The sequence below is a fragment of the Paramormyrops kingsleyae genome, chromosome 8 (genome assembly GCF_048594095.1).
Source record: "Paramormyrops kingsleyae isolate MSU_618 chromosome 8, PKINGS_0.4, whole genome shotgun sequence".
In the NCBI taxonomy this organism is placed as follows: Eukaryota; Metazoa; Chordata; class Actinopteri; order Osteoglossiformes; family Mormyridae; genus Paramormyrops; species Paramormyrops kingsleyae.
Window position 1 is genome coordinate 4446052 of NC_132804.1, and position 24663 is coordinate 4470714.

Consider the following 24663-nt stretch of genomic DNA (forward strand, 5'->3'; position numbering starts at 1 on the left):
GATTAAGGCAAAATAAGTTTGTAAATTCTTCTTTATGAAAAAACAGCTTGGATTGGTCACATTGCCATGTCCAGAGTAATGATCAGACAAGAAGACAATAGTTAGGCATGTGGTTCCACCGAACGCAAGAACAAACAGGGACTGGTCTGATAGAAATAGACAAGAACATAACACACGTTTTTAGATGGAACTTCCATTCAAAATCACCAGTTTCCTAGGCAGCTGTAAAAAGGACCATCAATATCCAACAATTTTCTACATTAATCTATGCTGTAAAACCCTGAATAGGAGTTTGCGACCAATTATCCCTGAAATATAGAACAAACATTCCTGAGATTCAAAATTGCTACAAATCATTTCTTCATTTGAACTACACTTAAGGCATGTTCATTGTGATGTGAAAATATACACTGTCTGGCCAAAAAAAAAAAAATCATTTGAATTTTTAGTTGGATCGCCTTTAGCTTGATTATGGCACACATTCATCACGGCGGTTTCCACAAGCTTATGCAACATCAACATTTTTTTCCCCCATCCAGATTTGCATTAATTTCTCACCAAGATCTTGTATTGATGATAGGTGAGTTGGACCACTCCATAAAGTCTTCTTCAGCACATCCCAAAGATTTACCAAAGATTTCAAGACTGTGGTGGTTAAATCACGTGTGAAAATGATTCCTCATGCTCTTTAACCATTCCTTCACAGTTTAAACAAGATAAACATAGGCATCATCATCCTGGAATATGTCCATGCCATTAGGGAAGAAAAAATCCATGGATGATGGATGAAGCGGTAACCTGGCCATCCAGAAGATTCAGGCACGCAGCTGACTTCACTTTATTGCTGTATAACGTAGCTGAGCTGTAATAATGATCCAGTCATTGGCTTTTAAGTATTTGCTGATTTAAATTCAAATGGTGACTTTTTTTTTGTTTCAGTGTATATCATGGCAAACCAATCATCCTCAAACTGATATTCAAACTAAGCACAGAGTAAAAGTATCCCTGAAATGATGAATTTAAAGGGAAAACAAAGAAAGAACCATTTTGAAAACACTGTGGCATGTTCAAATACTTTGAGACTTGTTTGAATACCATTTCATCGATGTTCAATAGTTTATCATGAAAATCAAACCATTACACATGAGGAAACACATAAAACCAGTGCAACATCAAGAACTCAATTATCTATCCATTATCTTTATCAATATAAAAATAATCTTGATAGTTGTGAAAGGGTTTTAATGTGTAAAAAACAAACAGACATACACATTTCCAAATTATTTGGTTTCAGTAGATTTCTAGGAATTGCACCAGTGACCGAGGCTTTTAGCCTAATAGAGCGTCATAGTCGATATACCACACCAGCTTGCCACCAGTAGGCCTGACACCTGTTATGGGCCACTTCTGTGGATCATCCTTTATCCGGCTCAGCTGAATGATCATCTCATGTTTGCTTTTACCCGTCACCAGTACACCAACCCTCTGAGCTTGATTGATGGCAGCTAGAGTAAGGCTCATGCGCTGGTGTGGTTTCACCGGGCTCTCCGTCAGAACCACCAGCCTGTGCGCATGGGAGTCCAGCTGAGTGCTTTGGAAGAGTGAAGCTGTATGTCCATCATAACCTACACCCAGTAGAACAAAGTGAAAACTGGAGCCGTTGACCAATCGGGAGATGTCATTCTCGTAGAGCAGCGGGCCGCCGTCCTCCTCGACGCAAAGACGTCGATTGAGGTGTACAGGCATAGGATGAATGTTGAAATAGGGCAGCCGTACATGCTGTAGAAGGTCCTCGTGCAAGGCATGGAAGTTGGAGCCGGGCTCTGACAATGGCACACAACGTTCATCCACCATCCATATGTGCGTGTGCTGCCACGGGAAGGAGTAGTGATGTACAGCCAAGCGCTGGAACAGGGCGAGGGGGCTGGAGCCTCCGGACAGCGCCAGGTGGAAAAGTCCACCACCCTCCACTGCCTCTTCGGCTGCGGCCTGCAGGTCGGCGGCGAGTCGATCGATGAGCTCCTCCGGCCAGGCTGACACCATGTCTGCGTTACGGTACTTGCCGCGCATGACCTGGAAGTTCTCAGCTGTGGCCGACCCCCCAACAAAGGCACGTGGGCTCAAGATTACAGCTTCATTTGTGAAGGTAATCTTCCTGCCATGCAGCTGGAAGTCGAGAAGATTTTCCGTGTCAGTGCCTCCGGGATATGTGCGCGGAACCTGCTGTGCTAGGCTGTCTAATAGGGGTGTCCAAAAAGCCCAGGAAGCCAGCATGGTTTCTACTCGGATAATGCTGTCCTTTCTGCCATGAAAGATTTGGGAGACGACCACCTCATGGGCCTCCCTCTGGAACGTGGGCATGTAGATGTGGTAACCTGACAAGGGCAGGCCAAACAAGGCAGTATCTCTCTCTCCTGTCACCTCTTTCCAGCTATCATCTGGAACAGTAGGCTTGAAGAGATTCTTGCTGACGAGAATGGCCGAGTGCAGTAGGTTACCATGTCTCAGGAGGAAAACTATTTGCTTGGGGCTACATCGGAGACTGCTGGAATTCCGAACACTAAAGACCTCGTTCTTGAAGAGGATGCGGGCATAGGCCACCTGCTCATCCAGCATCTTCCCAGAGGTCAAGAAGATAGGAACTCCATCAAACTGAGTGTTCCTGACATGAACCACAACACCTACATGGAACAAAGATGATTACTAGTAATATTATGATGAAGCACACCACGACTACCTTTTTCAGCGATTGCACATAATTCTATACAACAGCGAAAAGGGAATATAATTGTAATAAAAAATAAATATTAGATGTAGATCACAGCCATAAAAAAGACAGGCCCAGAAAAAACAAAGACAAATAATTTATAAACCATTGAAAAAAAGTGTTTTGAAAAAATCAGAAGATGATCTCTGCTATCAAACATCAGACAGATTCATCCATCCATCCACAAGGGCAGAACATGCAAACTCCACACACATGTAACCCAGGCAGAGACTTGAACCCGGGTTCCACAGGTGTGACGCAACAGTGCCAACCACTGCACCACCTCAGACAGACCCAACAAAGGAAAATCCATCTTATTTACAATCCATTTTACCCATTTTAAGAAATCGCCATCCAGAAACATCCAAAAGGCATGTGAGGTATATGGAAATCAGATAAATCTGAAAATGCACCGTAGGGTGACTCGTGCTCACAAAAGCACACAACAAGTACGTGTGACATCAACCGGAAACCCCTCCTTGTGCGTTATATACCTGCAAAGGTGGGTGTGTTGCTGATGTCTTCCTTGGTCCTGTTAAGCTCCTCCTGCACCTCAGAGTTGTAGGCCTGGTATTGACCAATGACAGCACTAGTCCGGTCGATGTCCTTTAAAGAGCTGAAGACTTGCAGCTTCTTGTTGACAATCTCATCGCTGTTGCTCATATCGGCTGGGACTCCCATTGTCAGAAGGAGAAGGACCTCCGTCAGATGGTTCTGCAGCACGTCCCTGATCACCCCATACTGATCATAAAACTGAGCCCTGCCTAAAATAGAACAGACGCATTAAGCTTATGGTACAATTTCTATCACATTTGATAGTGACGTTTAATGTTGTAAAGGCATTTTAAACGTTCCCTTCACTGAAACCAGTAATAGGAATCCTTTTTAAAACACTGAACAATACTCTTTCCGAACAATAGAAAATGGCACGAGTAGGAGCTCATTCTCTACAAACTGCATGAATTTTGCGTTCCATTTGGGGCTGGGCAATATCTACAACATTTTATCTAAGAAATATCGAGATCTGTCTGTCAATCGTTATATTTAATAATATAAACAATAATATTGAGTTATTATTGTAAAACATGTACAGTCAATATTCAGGCAAAAGTCAGTTACTGGTAAAACAGCAAACGTGCAATTCTACAGAGAGCTGCACGATGCCGTAAACAGGCCACTCTTATGAAAGTGCGATTTCACAGTACTGGCTTTTTTTTAAAGAACTACTTTTTAAATTATTCAAGAAAGTCCTATTGGAGAAGTTCTGTCCTCCAGTACAACAGTTATTCGCATTTGATTTGACGTTACTAGATTATTTTAAATTTTTTGTTTGTTTCAATCTTTTTAGTTTTATGGTACATTGCATGTGATTTACATAAAAGAAGAGTGCACCTTTTACATCCAGAGTTTCTTTCAGAACTATCTCCATTCGCTCTATGTGATGTTTGTTCCAGATGGGGTCAAGGAAGTTCTTGTTGTCTTTCCGAAACGGCAATATCTGGGAAACCACCTTTCACAAAAGTATACAAAAAATATATTTTAAACAGATAAAGAATCCAACTAAATACATACTTGGTTATTCCTTCTTATGTACCATTGTACGGGCTCATGTAACTTTCATTGAAATGAAAATACAATTTTATCAATGATAGAAAAAAATACCTGTATGTATGTATAAACCCATTGGCCCTGAAACTTGAGTCTTGTTTCTGTAAACCACAGTGTTTATTCAAATTGCAATGCAGTAGTTTTATCGTGTTAAAAGATATGCTTGTTCACGATGATTCAAGAAGATCAGGTACCGAGGACTGTAAACACTCCGCGCTCGTACGGCAGGTGCACGCTCACTCCCAGACTCACTGATTCTCCTGCACTTAACGTTTCTTTTATAATGGAAGCCTATCAGCATTGATGATAAGTATTAGTAACAACAGTGTGTTGATGTTCTATTGCATGTCACACTCTCCTCATCCAATAAAGAATGTCCTAAAAATAACTATAATTACCGTAGTAATCTCATAAAAAGTGATATTATAAATATCCATGTCAAACATGTACAATAATGGACACATAAAAGATAAAGCCTGCAACGCTGTTTATTTATAGATTTGTTTTAAAAATGTTTCAACGGAAGTTATGGGCAGGAAAGTTGATCAGACGATACAACAAAATATTCTCTATAGTTATGTTGCAAAAATGCACATAACGGGTCAGTGTGAGCCATGGACCACAGAACAGAAGGGCCAGCCGGGGGCCAGCCGGGGGCCAGCTGAGGGCCAGCTGAGGGCCAGTCGGGCCCCCGACCAGGTAACTGGGGGCATAATTAAGAAAGCGGTGATGAACAATCATGAAAAAAAAATCACCTACTAATAATTTAATGTAAACCAATAAAACTTGTATAGTAAACTGTATATTTAAAGCAGGGGTGGGGGACCTGATCCATAGAGGGCCGGTGCGGGTTTTTGGGATGGCCTCTCAGTCAGCCAATAAGAAAGCAGTGGTTCTCAACTCCAGTCCTGGGGACGCACTGTGATTGGCTGATTGAGAGGTCATCCCAAAAACCCGCACTGGCCCTCCATGGAACAGGCTCCCCACTCCTGATTTAAAGCTACATCACCGGCAGCATTAGTCAGATCTCAACATGTGACGCGAGGGAGAAAAGTGCATCGTACGCTGAGCAGGGCTCGACTATTCAGAAAGAAAGAAACAAAGTGGCAGGTGCCTTAATCTGAATTTCTGAAAAGCAAACAGACAAGTGGACAGGATTTGGACAGATCAACAGCAACATTTCATGCAACCTGAATGCAGCAGGTGAAGATGTAGCAGTAATGAAGAGCAGGCTGATTCATACCTGCTTTCCTAGGTAGTGGTCTATCCGGAACATCTCGTCCTCGTGCAGAGACTTCTTCAGCAGCGTGGCTAGTTGCTCAGCACTGTCCAGGTCATGGCCGAACGGCTTCTCCAGCACCACCCGAAGCCACTGCCCCTGGCCGGGCCTACAGCTGCGGCTGATCTTCTCCGCGACATCAGCATACGTGGACGCAGGAACGGCCAGGTAAAACAGCCGGCCCGCCTCCGCCAGGCCTTCATCTTCTGGCCGCTGTCTGATGTCTCGTGCCAGATTTTCATAATCTTCTGTGGTGTTCAGCTGCTGGTACTGAGCCAGCTTGAAGAACTGCTCCTTCAGCAGAGCACACCGCTCCTCCGACCCCTCCGACGGGCACGCCAGGCTCTTCAGAATCTGAAAGAATTTGGGCTTGCCTTTCTCAGCCTCTGAAAGGCCGCCGCCATAGAAGGAAAAGCTGTACCCACTGCTGACCTGATCAGCATACAGCTGGAAGAAGCTTTGCCAAAGGTACTTCTTGGCCAAATCGCCCGTGCCACCCACAATGACCACAGACACATGGCCTTTCAACTCCTTGCTGGAGCCCTTCTGTGTACATACACTGTCCAGTAGCAAAAAGGTCAACAATGGCCGCCACATCATCACTCCAAGATGGCCTCCACTGCGTTCTACCTAGAATTGTGGGACAGAGCAGAACATAATCACCACTTTCGTCCCATCATGATTTTGGATCAAAGGTTCATTTAAAGCTCTAGGCCCTGCAACATAGACCATAATAAGTGGATGGATGATTCATAATAAGTGAATGGATGATTCATATAAGGTGAAGATCATATAGCGCTCTTTAAAAAAAATAAATGTAAGACGGAAATAAGTTCACTGTTGATTTAATATTCAAAAATGTTTGTATAAAACGGTACACCTCTTCTACAGCACTCATTAATGTATTTAATATGCACACATCATTACAAAATCAAATTACAGTGTAACACACATACAGCAATAGCCTGCAAATAATCCATAAATTATTGATCAAATAATCCATATAATTTCAATAAGATCAGCTGTGATAATCAAATATACTGCTGCAGCACTACTACTGCTGCTAAGAAGCTCAATGTTAAGAGCTCCATTCAGGTTCAATTCAATTAAATTTTATTTGCATAGTCAATTTTCACAACATTACTTTGTCTCAAAGTGCTTCACGTTGTCCTTGCCCAAAGCCAGAGGCAACAGCGGCAAGGAAAAAACTCCCTAGTAGGAAAAAACCTTGAGAGGAACCAGACTCAATTCCGGCGAAGGACAGCAAATTAAAGTCCTGATTTATACAAGCCAAACTGTTAAACTGCTAAAACTGCTGGTCAACTCAAGAATATATATATCAAAGAAAAAGTGCTCTGGAAAATCATCACAGGAACTTAGAAGTCACATTTATATTAAACCATTTTAAAATGTGAAAAAATATGGTTTTATATATTAAGCCTTTATCACATTTTCAAACATACTTTTTGAGAATTGTCACTCCTGCAAAGGTAACATTCAAAATCATTTTGTATGTATGGTCCACAGTCACGTGTATTAATATGTATCTTTTAGTTTTAGCACTGTTTGAAATAAGGGCCGAGCCCTAATTATGTCTGATAAGAAGCAAAAGCTGATTCTGACACTCATGCTTCATGTCCAACTAATGCTAACAGCGACAAACATAGCAGTATTCTAGCAAAGAGTATAAGCACTGTTCATTTGCTGAAGAATGTTCACTAATTCACTATTGATTTACTAACTTTCAGCTTTGCAGTACTTTTGGCCTTGATGGGACAGAGATTTTGATAAAGAGATTGTCCCTACTGCTTGGTTAAAGCACGTCTGCTGGGGAAGGCCAAGATTTTTTTGATGCATTTCATCGCAGGGTTTTTTTTTTTTTGCAAAAGTCACTTATTTATAAAAAAAAAATACACCAACCAGCCAAATCACCACTGACAAACGACGTGAATAACAGTGATTATCTCGTTACAATGGCACCCATCAAGGGTGCCATTATATATTGCGTAAGAAGTTGAAGTTGATGTGGAGCAGGAAAAATGGGAATGTACATGGATCTGCACGACCATGAGAAAGGCCAAACTGGGATGGCGAGACGACTGGGTCAGAGCATCTCCAACACGGCAGGTCTTGTGGGGTGTTCCCAGTATACAGGGGAAGAGTTTGCACCAGGATGCACTATGGGAAGAAGACAAGCCGGCATTGTGATGTTCTGTGCAATGTTCTGCTTGGAAACCTTGGGTCCTGGCATTTATGGGTATGTGGATGTTACTTTGACTTGTACCACCTACCTAATCATTGTTGTCAACCAAGTACAGCCTCTTTCAACAGGATAATGCTCCCTGCCACACTGCAAAAACTGTTGTGGAATAGTTTGAGGAATATGAAAAACCTGACCAAGCATCTGTGGGACGTGCTGGACAAACAAGTCTGATCCACGGAGCCCCCACCTCGCAGCTTGCAGGACTTAGAGGATCTGCTGCTAACGTTTTGGTGCCAGATACCACAGGACACCTTCAGAGGACATGTGGAGTCCATGCCTCAGCGAGTCAGGGCAGTTATGGTGGCATGAGGGGGACCTACACAGTATTACGCAGGTGGTTTTAATGTTATGTCTGAACAGTATATATATATATGGAAGAGACCCATTAAATCAATCTGAATTCAATAAAAAAATAACTGACCTGCTTTTTAACATGTTTTATTTACTCTAAGATAAAGGTAAATCTTATCCACCCAACTTCCAAACCCTTATCTTGGTCAGGATCACAGAAGATCCGTGACGAAAGCCACAAAACACGCGGAGATCATGCAAGCTCAATGCGCAAATAGCGGAGGTGCAATTTAAACCCCCAACTCTAGAGGGCAGGTGACAGTGGGACACTGCGCCACCGAGTAACCCGTCTTATCGCAAAATTTTAATCATCTCATTCCAATTATTCACCTTATTATAAGAATAAGTAGATACTAGATGTAGATACTAAAATGTAAGTGTAAAGCAGTTTATGAACAAGAAAAAGAACTTTTCACAGCTTCAGAAAAGGCAAACATGCAAGAAGCAAAGGACAGTATCAGTAATTTACTAATTTACAAGGCATAAGGTTTTACCAACTAAATATTTACATAGAGAATGTTCCCTGGAACAGGTAGCCTACAGAACAACTGACAAATTAAACAGTAAAATTACAGTAAAGGTATTGCGCAACGTGATCTCTTTCGCCATGTGGCCGGCGGCAGTATTGACTAAACAGCAGTCATGCAAACATAGTCAGGCTACCATCCCTATCAAAGGTTAATAAACCTTAAAGCAACCTTTGGAGTAAACTTTCCGGGATTACTAGATATTATTGTACAAGAAACATTTGAATTTAGTGCCAAATTCGCGTTCAACGACAATCAAGTAGCATAGATTAGTTTAAACATTTTCTCCGTTTTCTGACTGTCAGTCGTGTGACACTCATGCACATGAGAAAATTGTGCAAAAGAATCACTTTAAAACTTAACATCGCGTGTACATGACTTAAATAACCCATTATTGACTGTAGTTATGAAGAGTAGGCAGTTATTGCCAATTTCAAGGGTTACAGCATAATGTATTTTGTCTCAAAGATGTATTATTTCATAACTAAAAACCCAAAGTTTGAAGTAGTTCCTGCATATGAATCTGCAAGGTATTAATGTAATTATAGTATTCATGTAACGGCAGGTAACAGACAGCACTCGTAGTTTCAAATGGTGATTACAAACATTTCCGTAAAAACAAAAAACAACTACTAAAATTACACTAGTGTTAGGAGATTTCAAATATCATTTAATAAGGTCTCCAAAACTTGTTACATTTTGGAATGACTGCATGTTATAGGTGCACGAACGAGCAACCTGTTAGCTGTCTAGCTTTCGTGAATTAGTATTAGTTTAGGACTTAAACAGTGGTTTTCTATGCAGAGTCGTATAGCTTATACGTGGTGATCATGGTAATAATGCACGTACCTCATTCCAGCGGCGCCTCCCGAAGTGTCACGCTAGCTGCCTTAAGATCGGTACCGACACTCCGTAACGCGGAGCGGCAATCGGGGCTCCTTCGGAAGAAACGCAAGTCGGCACGCGATCGTCCGGACTCGATGACGTCATCGGCGACGTTTGACGCCTCGTGCGCGGAGTCCCACCCAAATGGTTCACGAAACGTGTCCAATCGAATGGAAAGGGAAATGCCCCGGCTCGCGGATCCCGAGTGCGTGCTAGTGTCGGACTAGGTCGATCGAGCCGGCTGCTAAAATGAGGTTTCCCTTATTTTGGGAACATGTTGCGTATATTTCACACAACATAGTAGGTGCATTTTAGAAAGAGTTATAGAATTATAAACTGTTCAATTGTTCTCGGACTGAGACCGAATGAAGCGAAACAACTGAAAAGTATCAAAACAGAATGACTTCCGGATGTCCTATTCGGGGTAGCCACGTGACTTTGTCACCTTGATACGGACTTAACTATGTTCCTTTACAGAAGTATAGCAAAGGTTTCGAAACACTGGCAGGTGTGTATGACTACAGTGGATCGAAGACACAATATACAGTTATTGTCAGGCACATCATTCCTCTTTTTTAGGCTCTGAAAGCAGTGGTGGCTTTAAATAAGAGTCTAAGGAGAAGGTCAAAGCCCAACTACAAAGGGTATCTGCAGTGACCCTTACAGCGTAAATAAAACACAATTTGATGGAGCGAAAATACCTTCCCTACTCTGTACCAGTGAGAGGCTTGTGCAGAAGCAAGTGGGACGTCCCACACTGAAGCTTAGGCCAGAGGTGGAGACACGCTGGGCCAGCAGGACCCACAGCAGATGCCGGTCCCAGTCGTGCTGCTGTCTAGGGGGCTCTCTGGATATTCAGCTCCCTCACTAGCACCACCAGAAGTGTTGATGCTTGTATTTAATCCAGTGTGGGTTAGAGGCAGAGACAGGAGAACCTTCCTTCTGGCCCGATCACTTCATTAGAACATGTCTTAGGTGTCAGCAGACTTATTCTGCACATTAGTTAACATGACACATTCCAACTGTGTCTTGAGTGCCCCCTAGTGGTCTTACAATAAATGTTCAACTGCTACTGATTTTTTTTTTTTACATATTTTATTTGCTGTTTTTAAAAAAAAAAAAAAGATTTAAAAAAATACATTTTAGCAAAATATATTAGAATCTTTGCTTTATATCTTAACTTAATGTATTTTTGTGCCTTCTGATTTGTGAGGTCAGAGGTCACTGGTACATGATCAGTATAGGGCTTGATTGTTACTGTTATCTTAGCTTTCATATCTACCAGGCTGTTTGATATCATCATTCTCAGTCCCCAATGTGCTGAATCTGGGTCCAGCTGGCCCTTGTAAGCATATTTGCTCAGACGTGCAAATATCCCCTTTGCTACCTGCCGGATCGGCAGGAGGGCTTTCTCTCAGCATTAGGCTCCTATAAGACCTTGGCTCCAGCCTCTCATGTCCTCTCTGGGCAGGCGCCCGCATGGGGTCTCCGCGGTGGTCAGTGTTCCAGCTTTCAGCACAGACAGAGGTCTCACACGCTGATTATAGCATTTCCGTTGTCATTACTGCAGCATTCCCAGTTTCTGCTTAGCATTCATTGGCTGTCTGGCCATAAGCCCTTAGTGGGAGACTGGAAGATTTCCCATAACCGCTTCAACAGTGCCAGTCCAGTTACTGGGGAGTTTCTTAGTATCAAGCATGCAGTATTAGGGTCAGATCAGGTTTGCCTTCTTAAGTATTATTTAGAAACCCCTGTTAAACCTTCTTACATATTGGTAGATTGGAGGAGGAACCCCATCTGAAATAAAAAAACAAATTCCCACACACCCAATGGATGAGGGTGACCTTATTTGGTTACTGAAAGGCTAAGTAAAATATTTAACAGAGGATCGCTGTGCTAGGAACAAATGTCTTATGTAGAAAGAACTGCACAGTATGTCCATTTAAACCTTGCTTAGTCCATATACCTGCAGTTACTCTATCTAATGATTAGTAGACGTGTCACACAGTGCAGAAAATGGCCAAGCACCTTCTCAGAGAAATACGGCAGGTCCCTGTATCTAGAGTATCCAGAGTTTGTGGAGGGAAGAGTTGGACAAAAAGCTAATGTTGACAATAATATTGTTATTGGAGCAATATCTTGACACATTCCAAGTGGGGGTGGATCAGAAATAATCTGCTTCTTACACGACAGGGGGAACTTGCAGTTTTGTTTGAGAACAGTGTTAGGCCGGAATGGATGACATCGTGAAGTCGTCCCTACTATTACAGCGAACGCAGAGATAAAGGTGCACCAGGGAGTCAGCTTACACACTTTCCTGCCAAAATGGGTCATTTTTTTAAACAGAGGAGTGTGTATGCTGGACCTCCTGGCCTGAAGAGGAAGCTTAACATCAGCCAGCAGCAGCAGAGATGTTTTCTCAGGATCTCAGGTCCTGCTGCTCCTAGCCCGCCCTGGCCTTTTTTCTAAGGTGTCTCTCGGTAATGGCATATGCAAATCAGACTCAGAGAATAATAAAAAAATTTCCAGCCTAAACTGAACAGAGTATAACCATTAAATGATTGGTTCCAAAGAGATGAACAATTTATGGAAAGATTTCTGCTGACACAGTGGGAAAAACAAGCAATATTACATTTAGTGTATCAGGCACTTTTACTTTTATGTTTATGAAAATTATTCAAGGCTGTTTACTCCTTACAATTTAGATTTATTTGGAATAACAAAACACACTATATTATAGGAGATACTCTAATTAAAAATACTGCAAATAATGAAAATCTAAGCAACTATCATTTTCATATATTTAGACAAAACTCTAATTTCATTAATGAAATTAGTAACAACACATCTTATGAATAAGACAAATTTACTTGCATTTAGGAATATTGTCTTATTTGAGGAAATCTTACCAAGTACAATTTTAATTCTTTATCTAACTTCTTACACTGACAGATAATCCTGCTGGTTTTAGGCTGTCTGTCTGCAAACAGGATCAGTTTATCTTAAGTTTGAAAGGTCATTTTTTTGCAGCTTCAATGACAGAGGGTTTAATGTATTCAATCCTTAGGCAATTGACCAGGATTTCAAATTAAACTGGATAAAGAAATGTTTAATACTCACTTACATTGGTTACGATTCCCTAATTTGGTCTTTGACAAAGGTCGGTGGTCCTGGTCCAGAGAGTAAAAAGATTTAGTTTCAACTAGCCAGTTAAGTACTGTGACTGTGACTCTTTATACTCATGTGGTTGGTTGAAATACCCACCTCTGGTTTATCAACACTATAGTGCATTGTTTTTACGCTCATGCGGTTATAAACAGTACCAACACCAGAACTAATTACGACAAGGGGGTACGTTGGGGGAAAAGAGGATGAACCTTTTTATTAAAGAAACAAATTAAAAGTCAGTGTCCTTGGTGGGTGGCAGTTAGGGGGTATGAATGCCCCCCCCCCCCCCCTCGTGATGCCCACCTGGATGCAGAGGCAGTCGACTGCCTATCAAACATTCTCATTCTCACAAGCAAACGCTTGTTTCCTGGAATATCACATTCATCCATAATTACTCCCCAGATACCTGCAAACTGACTTGAACAAAATATTCTTATCTGTGGTCCCCTGAATGATCAAGGAGACTTCTAATGATTTAATGATTGTGTAGCACTGAAAGTCACAGAGAGTTTCCGGTACAAGATGGAGGAGCTCCCCTGATACCCAGGCACTAACACATACAGTCACATGCTGTGGGCAATTTAAAAATGTCTATGTCCTGCAGGAAAAAACCCGTACAACATGGGGAGAATATGCAAACTCCACACACACACAGTTGGGGTTGGATTTAAACCCCCAACCCTGGTGTTTATGTGGTCATAGTGCATCCTGCTGAGCCAATGATTATTATGCCATCACTATGGTTCTAGTGCATCTTACTGAGCCAATGATTATTAAGCCATCGCTATGGTTCTTGTGCATCTTACTGAGCCAGTGATTATCATGCCATCTCTATGGTTCTAGTGCATCTTACTGAGCCAATGATTATTATGCCATCACTATGGTTCTAGTGCATCTTACTGAGCCAATGATTATTAAGCCATCGCTATGGTTCTTGTGCATCTTACTGAGCCAGTGATTATTATGCCATCGCTATGGTTCTAGTGCATGTTACTGAGCCAATGATTATTATACCATCACTTTGGTTCTAGTGCATCCTACTGAGCCAATGATTATTATGCCATCGCTATGGTTCTAGTGCATCTTACTGAGCCAATGATTATTATGCCATCGCTATGGTTCTAGTGCATCTTACTGAGCCAATGATTATTATGCCATCGCTATGGTTCTAGTGCATCTTACTGAGCCAATGATTATTATACCATCACTTTGGTTCTAGTGCATCCTACTGAGCCAATGATTATTATGCCATCGCTATGGTTCTAGTGCATCTTACTGAGCCAATGATTATTATGCCATCGCTATGGTTCTAGTGCATCTTACTGAGCCAATGATTATTATACCATCACTTTGGTTCTAGTGCATCCTACTGAGCCAATGATTATTATGCCGTCACCATAATCCCCCTACCCACCCTCCCTTCCATATTACTCATTTAGTTTTGTGTCATAGATGCAGCACCGGTCCAAGCCAATGTGGTCCCCGAGGCTAAATGAAATTGGCTGGCAAGCTGGTGCCCCCTCAGAAGCTGGCGCCCTAGGCGGCTGCCTGTGTCACCTATAGGTTTCACCGGCCCTGTGTAGTTGCATCCAGTCGCTAATTAGTTGCAAGTACATCTAATTGAAATCAGAGTCGTGTATCCAGAGTCATGCCGTGCTGGCCAGCGGTGGTGCTGTGAGTGAAGGCGGAGTGCATGTGCACTGACCCTAAGGGGAGTGCAGTGGCGTTCGCTTTTAACAGCCCTGCGTCCTTGCACACGCAGCGCTTATGCAGGAGCTGCTGCAGCAGTCCAGGAGCACTGCTGAGGTGTGCAGTTTGTGCTGCCACAGGGATCTGGCGAGAGCAGGAGGCAGAGAGAGAGAGAGAGAGGCAGAGAGAGAGAGGGTTGGCCAGGGGAGATAACAATGTCATTCTGTTTGGCAGTCAATGCTGCAGTCAGCTCCACCAAGCCTAGCAAATACACCAAGCCTTTCACCTCATCTCCCTAACGCAGCAGTGAGTATCAGTTCATTTTTTTGTTTAGTCACCTTCATTTCTATTCTCTTTTTCTTCTGTCAGGGATTGTCTTTAATTGAAATACTTAGGGCTATTTATTTTGCTATGATATCACTAGTTTTATGCTTCACCTTTTCTAAAGATGTGTTCTTAAATAGCACCTTTCATTGTATAAAATATTTCCTTGGCTGAATGTTAGCTTCACAAACACAAAATGTACAATTTTTTAATAAACCATATATGTGCTGTACTGCATTAGTAACTTGGACAGTTTAAGAATTACGAAGCATTGTGCTGGAATGCACATAGCAGAGAAATGTATGCTCAGATGTTTAAAAAAAGAAAGTAGATAAATTTAAATGACCCCTTTAAGCGGTGATCCAGATGTTTTCCTTGATCTATTTTCTGAGCATGTACTACAATTTTCAAGCTCCTGTGTCTCATTTTGATCCGCTTTCTTGCTAGTTGAAGTTGCAAGTACATTGAACATGGTGTTGTAGTTAAGGGAATCGGTGTGACCATTATAGTTTGCTGAGTGGTCCAGGCAGGGCAAACGAGCCACAGCACAAGCGTAATTCACACTCCATGTACTGGGGTGCAGACATGTTAATGATGAGTTTAGACTGACTGGAATTTTGTTTCATGGAGCTGCAGGAAACTCTGGCATGGACCGTAGGGATGCTTTTGGGACAGGAGCTCTGAGGCATGGTGAACGAGCATCTTCAGACCCCCCCTGAAAGATCCATCTCTGTGAAAAGCAGAAGCACTTGTAATTCTCCCAGTGTGTCAACAATTGACTGCTGTTTCATTTTTCTATTTATTTTCTGATTGGTGATCTTTCAGACACTCTATGAATTCTTACACCCTGACCAAATGTGAAAATAATACAATATGTGGACTTCAGTCTTTGCACAGACCAGTCAAATGAAATGTCTGTGTATTGAATTTTCTTCGCATTTGGTTAGGATGTAAAAGTTAAGAGCGTTTAGTCCAGAAATTTTGACATAGCAGCACTGTGAAAAATGTGTACAGGTGTGGGACAGAATAGAAGGCAAGCGGGCCATCGTCATAATTCAATATACCTTTTATACATTTCTGCCATGCTAAATTGTAGCATTTCTGCTTAAGCAATGACTTTCACTTTAGACGACAGGCTGTGTCTCCTTCACATATATTAAGTGAAGTGCAACACTTACTTAACATCCTTTGCAGATTTTGTTCTCATCTCTCCAGGGCAATATTGCTGCATGCATATATGCAGGGCAGAAATTGATACAGTACTTTTGTGAATGTTCCATTCTAGCGTCCTCCAGTGCTCTGTGATGATGTAATCAATGCAGCAGCTCTCAGACTTGCTGCTGTAAGAGATCATTGCTTCCTTTCACTCATTCCCTTTTTTCCTCTCTCTCACTCTGAAATGAACCTTACAAAGTAGCACAATGCAGATAGTACTAGAAGCTTGCTAGCTGATTATGCACAAGCCATGAGTCCTTGCCAATCCTATAAAACCTTAAAGTTTTGTTCACTTGATTTACGATGTTATTTTTTGCTCTGGTTCAAATAATGATATATTAAATGTTACATTCACAATGAGTATATTTGCCTGTAGATGCAGATCTTCCTTTTTTAGTTCCGCTTGCGGTGGGATCCCCTTTACAGAATTTCCAGTTTCAGAAGAAAAAAACCCTTATTCACATCAGGGCATGCAAACGCTGCAATTGATCAGGGATCTAGCTGATCTGTTCCCAACCAGTCACCAGTACAGAGTAAGCTATTGCAGCATAAGCTGAAGCACAAGACAGGAGAAAAGTCCTCCTCAAGCAAAAAATATTCTAATGGAGATTAATGCCTTGATTAATGCCTGGAAATGTGTGCTCCGTGTGCCAAAAAAGAGACAACAAACTTCTCCAAAGTGAATTATGTGTAGGCAAGGGTAATGGTGTAAGTCATTGTGAGAGTGTGTCTTCAAGATATTACTCCTGATCCACATATCTCGTATTAGGCAGTTAGATAGGGAAAAATAGGACATGTTCATGTGAGTAAAGAAAGAACTGCTTTAGGAGATCAGCACATCTGTGGTCCTGCGTTCCTGTTATATGGTCATTGCAGTTAGAAAAAAATCTACTGTATATACGGGGTGAAAGAGTATAGAGGTGTGTATAATGTAGACAACAACTGTAACAAAATGAAAGAATGATTGATTGATTGATTGAATGATTAAAATTAGTATAGAGATTAGTAAGGTTGTATTAATTTTATGCACTACTAAGTGCATATATGCTCTAATTTATGCACTGATAAGTGTTCTTGATTTCTAGTATAATACTCCAAAAACCAGGACTACACTTGATATGTTTGGCATTAAAAAACTGACCGAAGGACAAACAGATTGCAAGAAATTATTTGTCAGTGTTTCTGTTCCGTATCTCAGTGCAGAACTTGAGGACTGAGATGGAAGCCTTATTCCTGTTACATAGGTGAACAGTCCCACGGCCACAGATGGCTAACGATACATAAGGAATATGTATTTTTTGGCACTGAGATAGTGTGAGAGAGGGGAGGCCCTGCATTCACCTGAAGCTTGTTGCTAATTACATAAATCAGTCCGTTTGTTTAGGTGCTACAAAGGAGAACCCAAGCCCAGTCCTGTGATTCCTTTATAGACTTAGTGCCCATCTTGTCTTGCCGTCTCACACCCACCTTTGCTAGAGCTGAAAGGACCGTCTTTTGTATTTGTGTCTCTCCAGCAGTTTCTTGAAGCCCCAAAACCAAATAAAGTCCCCGCTGAGTCCTCCTGTGCTATGGATACGTTCATCACCACCTGGAGTAACTTTTATTTATTTTATGTAATAGTGCCCTAAAAACCAAAAAGAAGCCAAAAACAAACAAAAAAAAATAGTTTAGTCTGTTTAAGGAGTTACTGAAGTCAAAAAACAATTCTTTCTCAGCAAAGAAAATATTTTGAAGAAAATCAAAAACTGAATGTCTTGCATAAGTTCAACTCCTACACCTTAGTATTTGGTAGAGCCACCTTTTGCTGTGATAACGTCTGTAAATATATCCTCCTGAGAAAAAAAAGTGTCCTTCAATTGTAGGTTATTTGTCTTTGGAGGAAATAAGACGTCTTACAATTTAGATTTTTTCAAATTCATTCTTATTTTAATTTCACAGCATGTCCTCTTTAGTGCACAACAAGAATAAATACGTTTCCCAACATCAGTGAAAAAATAAATGCAAAAATACAATGTCCACTACAATGGACATAAATGAATAGGTCGGGTCTCAGGAGGATATTTGTGTAAGTAGATTCCAGCTTTTTACACTGTGCAGGAATGATTTTGCCCAATCTTCATGACAGGCTTGCTCCGAGTCCTTTTGATTGGTTGGATGTCACTGGTTGACTGCAGCTTTCAAAGAAAGCCACGGATGCTCTCTGAGATTCAGATCTGGGCTTTGACCTGGCCCGGTAGCATAATGTATGGTATGGTATAGTATGGTATAGTGTACTGTAGTGTAGTATGCAAATGAAACAATTGACTGTGGGGAGTACCTTTCAGTGATGCAAGGGTGTTAAACTGCAAAATACAAACCAGGAAGACTTTTGTAGCACAAGATTCACACAAAATGTCGACCTTCCACTTCACCACCCTTGATACATTAAATATCATGCTCCCTGTGTAAACGGAAGTTGTTCAAATGTTATACATCCGTTTCTTCAACCACTATTTCCTTGTTTTCAGTAACATTTTTGGCACAGCTTCCATTTATCCGTCATTCTCACCCTGCAGAATTCTGTAATGTGTCAGGTTCTCCGATAAGCTTAATCAGGGCTTCATAACCAGTTGTTCAGAAACCCTGGGATAAATATACTGATCAATTTTAAATAAAACCTGCTTCTACTTTCATCATCATTTGATGAATAAACTGTTGAAATATTAAGCTTATCATCATACAGTAATGAATTACTCACAATAAAACCCATTCCTACACCACACCTGCCATTCATGATGTATTGCACTGCAAGGATTTTGTCTTTTCACCCTAATCAACCTTTTTCTGCAAATGCTGCTGCCTTTACCATCAGTCTCAGACAGAGAGGGAGGGATTTGATTATTTGCTCCTCCAAACAGAATATGCAGCAGTACTGAACAGTAGAAATGTAAGGTGATACTTTATTTTCTGTTTCTTGATGGATGGCACAGTGGCTTAGTGGGTTGCACTGGAATGCCACCCCCCAGATCTTTGTGCTTGGAGTTCACATATTCTCCTTTGTCTGTGCAGGTCACCTATGGGCATCTCAGTTCCCCCATGCAGTCCAAAAATATGCAATTGGATGAATTACCCTCTTTAAGATGCCTGTTAGTGTGTGACTTGGTGACTTGGTGGGTAGTACTGCTGCTTCACACTTCTGAGTTGGAGGTTTTTTCAATCAATAATTGTACAAAATAAGCTAGTTCTGTGTTTGAGAAGCGGACCAATAACGGGGGGGATTCACCAAATGCCTAAGCTGGAGAGCTAACTCTGTATTTGAACCTTGTTCCCTTGTGTTACTTCACAGTGGTGACCCTTTCAATCAAATCTGCATCCCATGGATCTGTTTACAAGCAGTGAAGTTTCACTATTGATTGTAAGACACAAGAAAGGATTAATTGTTCCAGATGTAGGGAAATTTTGTGAAGGTACTGTGCCTTTCAACAAAGGGGGATGGAGTTTTTTCCAATGCTCCTAGGATAGGAATCATACCAGGAGGGGTCATGGAGCAGTGGGAGTCGTCTCGGCAGCCGGGGGTGTCGGAGGGGCATGGATACCCTGGCAGATTCAGGGGGGGCAGCACTTGGCAAGGGGCCCTGTGATATGTAGAATTATATGTAAAATTGGGCAGGAGGGCCCAAAGTGACATTCTTTCAGGTGGTGCAGAATTTCTACCTATGCCCTGAGAGTTGTCCTGGAACCAGAACATTCTGGAAACGAGTCTCACGTTGCTTCCTCTCTGTCCTGAATGTGTGCAGGAGCATTTCAAGTCAGCATGGAACTCACCTCTAGGACTGTGGGATGTCTGGTCTGCCAGAGAACGGGAAGGAAGCTCTGGTGTTCAGCATATAGGATGGCAAAAAACTAGCACAATTAAATATTTAAATATTTTTGGTGGTCACCTCCTCTCCGTCAGTCCTCTGTCCGTCATTTTGTTCCCATTCTGCTTTAGTGCAATTTTTCATTATCCTAATCATAGGACATTTTTTATTAATTAACCCTGACTTCAAAAAAACCACCTCAGACCACAGGTATTGTCTTACGTACAAAAGGAAAATACCAGTTTAAATTTCCTTCTATTACTTTGAGACTCACAATTTCACTTAAAAAATAAGATGTGCAGCATGAGATCTGCTTGTTCTTTAGTGAGTTTGGAAAGAAAATGGTGATAGAATGACAAGCTAAGGTACTCTCTGAAATATAAAGATGTATCATGTGACATTTACATGTGCTTTATGTAGCAGGCACTTTGATGCTCAATAATTGTACAAAATAAGCTCTAGTTCTGTGTGTGAGAGAGGAAATGATAACTTAGGAATTCACCAAGTGCCTAAGTTGGAGAGTTAGGGTTATATTTGTACCTTGTGCCCTTTGTCAATGAGTCACTTAACAAGGGTGTCCCTTTCCTTCAAATCTGTGTCCCATAGATCTGTTTATGAAGAATCAAGTTTCACAATTGATTTTGAGACACATAAAAAGATACAATTGTTGCAGAAGCCAGACACATTTTTTTATGCTGTACATCAGATAATATGAGTATGGTAAGAATTACGATTTATTTTCTAGCGTTCTTTACATATACAGTGGTGCCTGCGGTTCACAAACGATTTGGTTCGTGACCAAAAATTTTATGAAAAAAAATGCGTTGGCTCTCATACAAAATTTGGTCGACAAACAGATTCCTAGAGCAGATTCCTCTTTTATACTAGTGTAGAACTGGCGGGGCGCGTGTCCCAGCATGCCCCGTGTGCAATCGTAAATAGAAGGAGCACAACAGGCAACCAACGAGCACCGAACCTAAATACACAGACAGGAAACACAAGGTTGTAAGACCCCGAACTGCAAGATGCACACACAGTGGAAGATTTACACACGCTAAATATACGCGAAGATCGGGCCGAGTACACACAAGACAGGGGCAAGCACACGCACAACAATAGGGAAATGCAACCATTAACATTAACAACAACAATACAGGGGTTAAGGACTATTAATAAAGAGCGTGATTTCCCTGGCAAGCAAGTTTCCATGTTTCTCTCTGCTCCCGCGATGCCTCAGTCGAAGCACAGGTCAGCATGCAGACGGAGGACCAGGCCACTGCAGGGCTCACACGATTTAGAGACGCACCCATCCACGTGTTTTGTACTGCAGGAGGAAACCAGAGTACAGGAGAGCGGCCACCATGTAAACTCTGCACACAGAACACGGGTGGGATTCAAACTGCAAAGCCTGCTGGATACCCACTGTCAACACGCCCAATTCTGCTTCCCAGAGACGTTCAAAACCTCCGAATAATGTTTAGGTGTCTGACATTGTCTTAAGGTAATGCTTTTTTTTAGGGTTTTCTACGTTTGGAAGCTTAAAGCAATATTTCCGTTCTCCGTATCCCTCTTTCACTTGTTATTTGTGCGTCTGCCTTGGAAAATTGTGGCTTCATTTGAGACTTCCTCATATCTATGCACGCCTCAATGGAGACTTCCCCATATCTGAGGCCTCTTATCACATGACGTGACAGTTACTGAGGACGAGGTTCAGAATACCACGTAAAACAGTTTCATCCTCTCATCCTAACACCCTTCAGTGTTTCCTTTACAAAACATGCATGCAAACAGAAATTAATAGACACACTCAATGTCCTTCAGTATTCATAAATTATTTAAAATAACTGAAAGCACGGGACTGTGTGAGTGTGAGTCATAGCACGTCTATTTCTGTACTTGTGGTGTGTGAGTATTTGGATCACAGGTTATAGTAAGATACAACTGCAGAGTGCTTCTCTTATAGCCATAGTTTGGCGGTTTCTATTAGAGAGACATATATCTATATAGTTTTGAAAGCATCCTATATCATCACAGTATGAACATGTATACTGGCAGAGATGTACTGTAAGAGTACTAATATATAGGATTTGGCCAAGGGATTGAAGGGATTCACGTTCTCCACCTACCTTGGTATATTAGCTATAAGTAAGTGCCCCATTGGTGGCTTCTGATTAAATTGTTACATTTCTTGGGCTACCCTGTGCAAGAAACTCTCCAAACTTTGAAAAAAATTGTAAAGATTTTATTTTTCTAATTTAAAAAAGTATTGACCTTTGCAAAGACACCTAGTAGACATCATGTTGTAATTCTTTTTCTAATACACTGTAATTTATGAAAATCCTTAAATGCCTATATTGGTATTCAGAAATTGTGAAAAGCCAGTGCCATTAGTAGCTGGCCATGACTGACGTTTCTTTCCTTTACAAGACTTATCTTACTTTTGCAGAGCGATCATCTGTTTCACTGGCAGAAGGCAGAGCGTAAGACCGTACTCTTGGCCATCAGGCCAGGAGCTACACCGTTCTGTAGCAAGTCAGTGAGCTGCTGCATCTACGAGCTGAAAGGCCGTGGCAGAACATGGCACGAGGGACAGAGGAGAGTGTGTTGGATCTGGCTGCTGTGAGAGCTTCTCCGGCAGTGTCTTAGCTGGTTGTTGTGAGGAAAAAGAACAAAGCAATCAGCAAGTATACTGCTACAGAAACTCTTCACGCTATGAGGCCTCATCCATCTTACCCACTGCTGTCTCAAACCCTGACCTTGAGAGCCGGGTGGAGAGCACTGAGGTAAGATTCATCTGTCATTTCAATGCAGGCGAAATGATGCTCATTACGGTGTGGAACAGTACGTTTTAACTTTAAAGGTTTTAATATATCAAATACTAATTTTAAAACCACAGTCGTTTGGGATATTTTGTTCAGTCAGAATCAACATCCTGGCATGAGTATGAACGCAGTGCCAAGACAAAATTATATAAAAAACAATAAAGAGAATAAAAGACACTACTACAGAAATCCTAGTACCTGTACAAACTTGTGTGCTTCTTGTTCAGTAGCTGGAATTGAACAGTTCTCTCCAAATGTGGCCCAGATCCTGACACTACCAGCACGCCAACTCAAAAGCAGTGATGAAGGGGTTTCCCAAGAGGAGGCTGTGGGGCTATAATTCCGCTACCCGCCCCTTCGTCTGGCTAATGTTGAGCTGCAGGTTGTTCTCCCTGGACCCCAAGACAAAGTCCTCCACTAGTCCTCTGTCTCATCTCCAATACTGATGTTTCTGACAATAGAGGAATCATCCAAGAACTTCTGTAGATGGCAAGAGCTGGTGTGGTCCTGGAAGTCTGAGGGTATGGGGTCAGTTCCCAGCGGTGCCCCAGTGTTGCTCCCCACCATCTCCTACACATGGTTCTGTTGCCTCACGACCTGCCATTGGTTGGTCAGGCAGTCTATGGTGCTGGTTCTCCAATCGGGGAGGTGGGATGGTGTTATAAGTCACAGAACATGACCCTGGAGAAGTCAAAGAACATGATTCTGATTGTGGCCGGCTTTGTCCAGGTGGGAGTCGGCTCTGTGAAGTGTGTGGATCAGAGCATTGTCCACACCTTGTGCAGGCAAGCTGCAGGAGATCCAGCTGGTGTGTTAGCAGGGCTGATTCAGTACCAGCCTCTCAGAGGTCTTCATAAAATATGAGGTACTGTAAGAGCGACTGGTCTGAAGCTCTCAAGGGAGCTCGAGCACCATTTCTTTGTAATGGGGACTACAGAGGATGTCTTCCGGAGCTGGGCCACCTTCAGGGGTACTGAAGGTCCCCGCAGAGCTAACTGGCACGTCTTCTTCACCTTGGGGCTGATTCCATTCGGCCCAGCAGCTTTGCCTGTGCAGAGTCTCCCATAGTCTTTCCTCACCTGGTTAGCGGACACAGACAGACCGGGATGTGGAGTAGCGCTGTCTTTTATGGAGAAGCATAGGAAGGTGTGAAGGTTGTGGAGGTAGTGAGAGGAACACTGAGGGCTGGTTCCCACCCACTGCCCATGATTGGTGACATAAACGTGACCCCACAGGGTGGGTCAGCAGGGCTAATTAACCAGTTGCCAGCATGTTGGCTAGTTAGCTTTGACAACTGCTAATCTATGAAGAAAAAAGTAGCTCTGCTAATTAGCGGTTAGCCGCCACTGGTTGTACTGAAAACATTCAGCATCCTCTAGGGCTTGTGGCATGACATAGGATGACCATGGCGGCGTTGGTATAAGTATGCGACACATTGTTTGCACTGACGTGTTTGATTTTGTTTTGTCCAGAGTTGCTTGAATGATGCGGCGGATATGGACACGCCATAGCACACACGGCATAATGCTGGACCGTTCCTGTTCCTGGATGTTCACACTTCTTGCACCAATATGCCTTGCAAACTTATTCTTCGATGCCATGCAGGCCTCAGTAGCACTGTAGAGTGTAGCTGCTTTTGGTATAGTATGGATGTTTTACTAAAAAGAAGTATTTTACTCAAATTAACCATGCATTATGGATTTGCAATGCACAATACAATAGACACTTATATAGTGTTGTGATTACAAACATATATTTCTATTTTATTTTTGCTAGCAGTCATCTGGAAGTCTTTTCGAATCCCATCCTGAGGAATCATATAAATGCTGGAATTACTGGGCTTCCTCAGTCAGCCGTTCTTCAAATCCAATAGCATGTTTGTTTTCAGTCTTATTATAGAGGGTAGAAAAGGTGTTTACATACTTA

At 42.0% G+C, this 24663-nt stretch overlaps 1 protein-coding gene across 1 annotated transcript; it reads right to left on the reverse strand.

Moving 5' to 3' along the window:
• Positions 1 to 13: 13 nt before the first annotated feature.
• h6pd (hexose-6-phosphate dehydrogenase (glucose 1-dehydrogenase)) lies at positions 14 to 10028 on the reverse strand. The gene is made up of 5 exons (XM_023829376.2): positions 9645 to 10028; positions 5619 to 6284; positions 4160 to 4277; positions 3262 to 3531; positions 14 to 2681 (listed from the first exon to the last, which is right to left on the reverse strand). Exons 2-5 carry the CDS (start codon positions 6252 to 6254, stop codon positions 1330 to 1332), a joined length of 2376 nt encoding a protein of 791 aa, XP_023685144.1. The 5' UTR covers positions 6255 to 6284; positions 9645 to 10028; the 3' UTR covers positions 14 to 1329.
• Positions 10029 to 24663: the final 14635 nt, after the last annotated feature.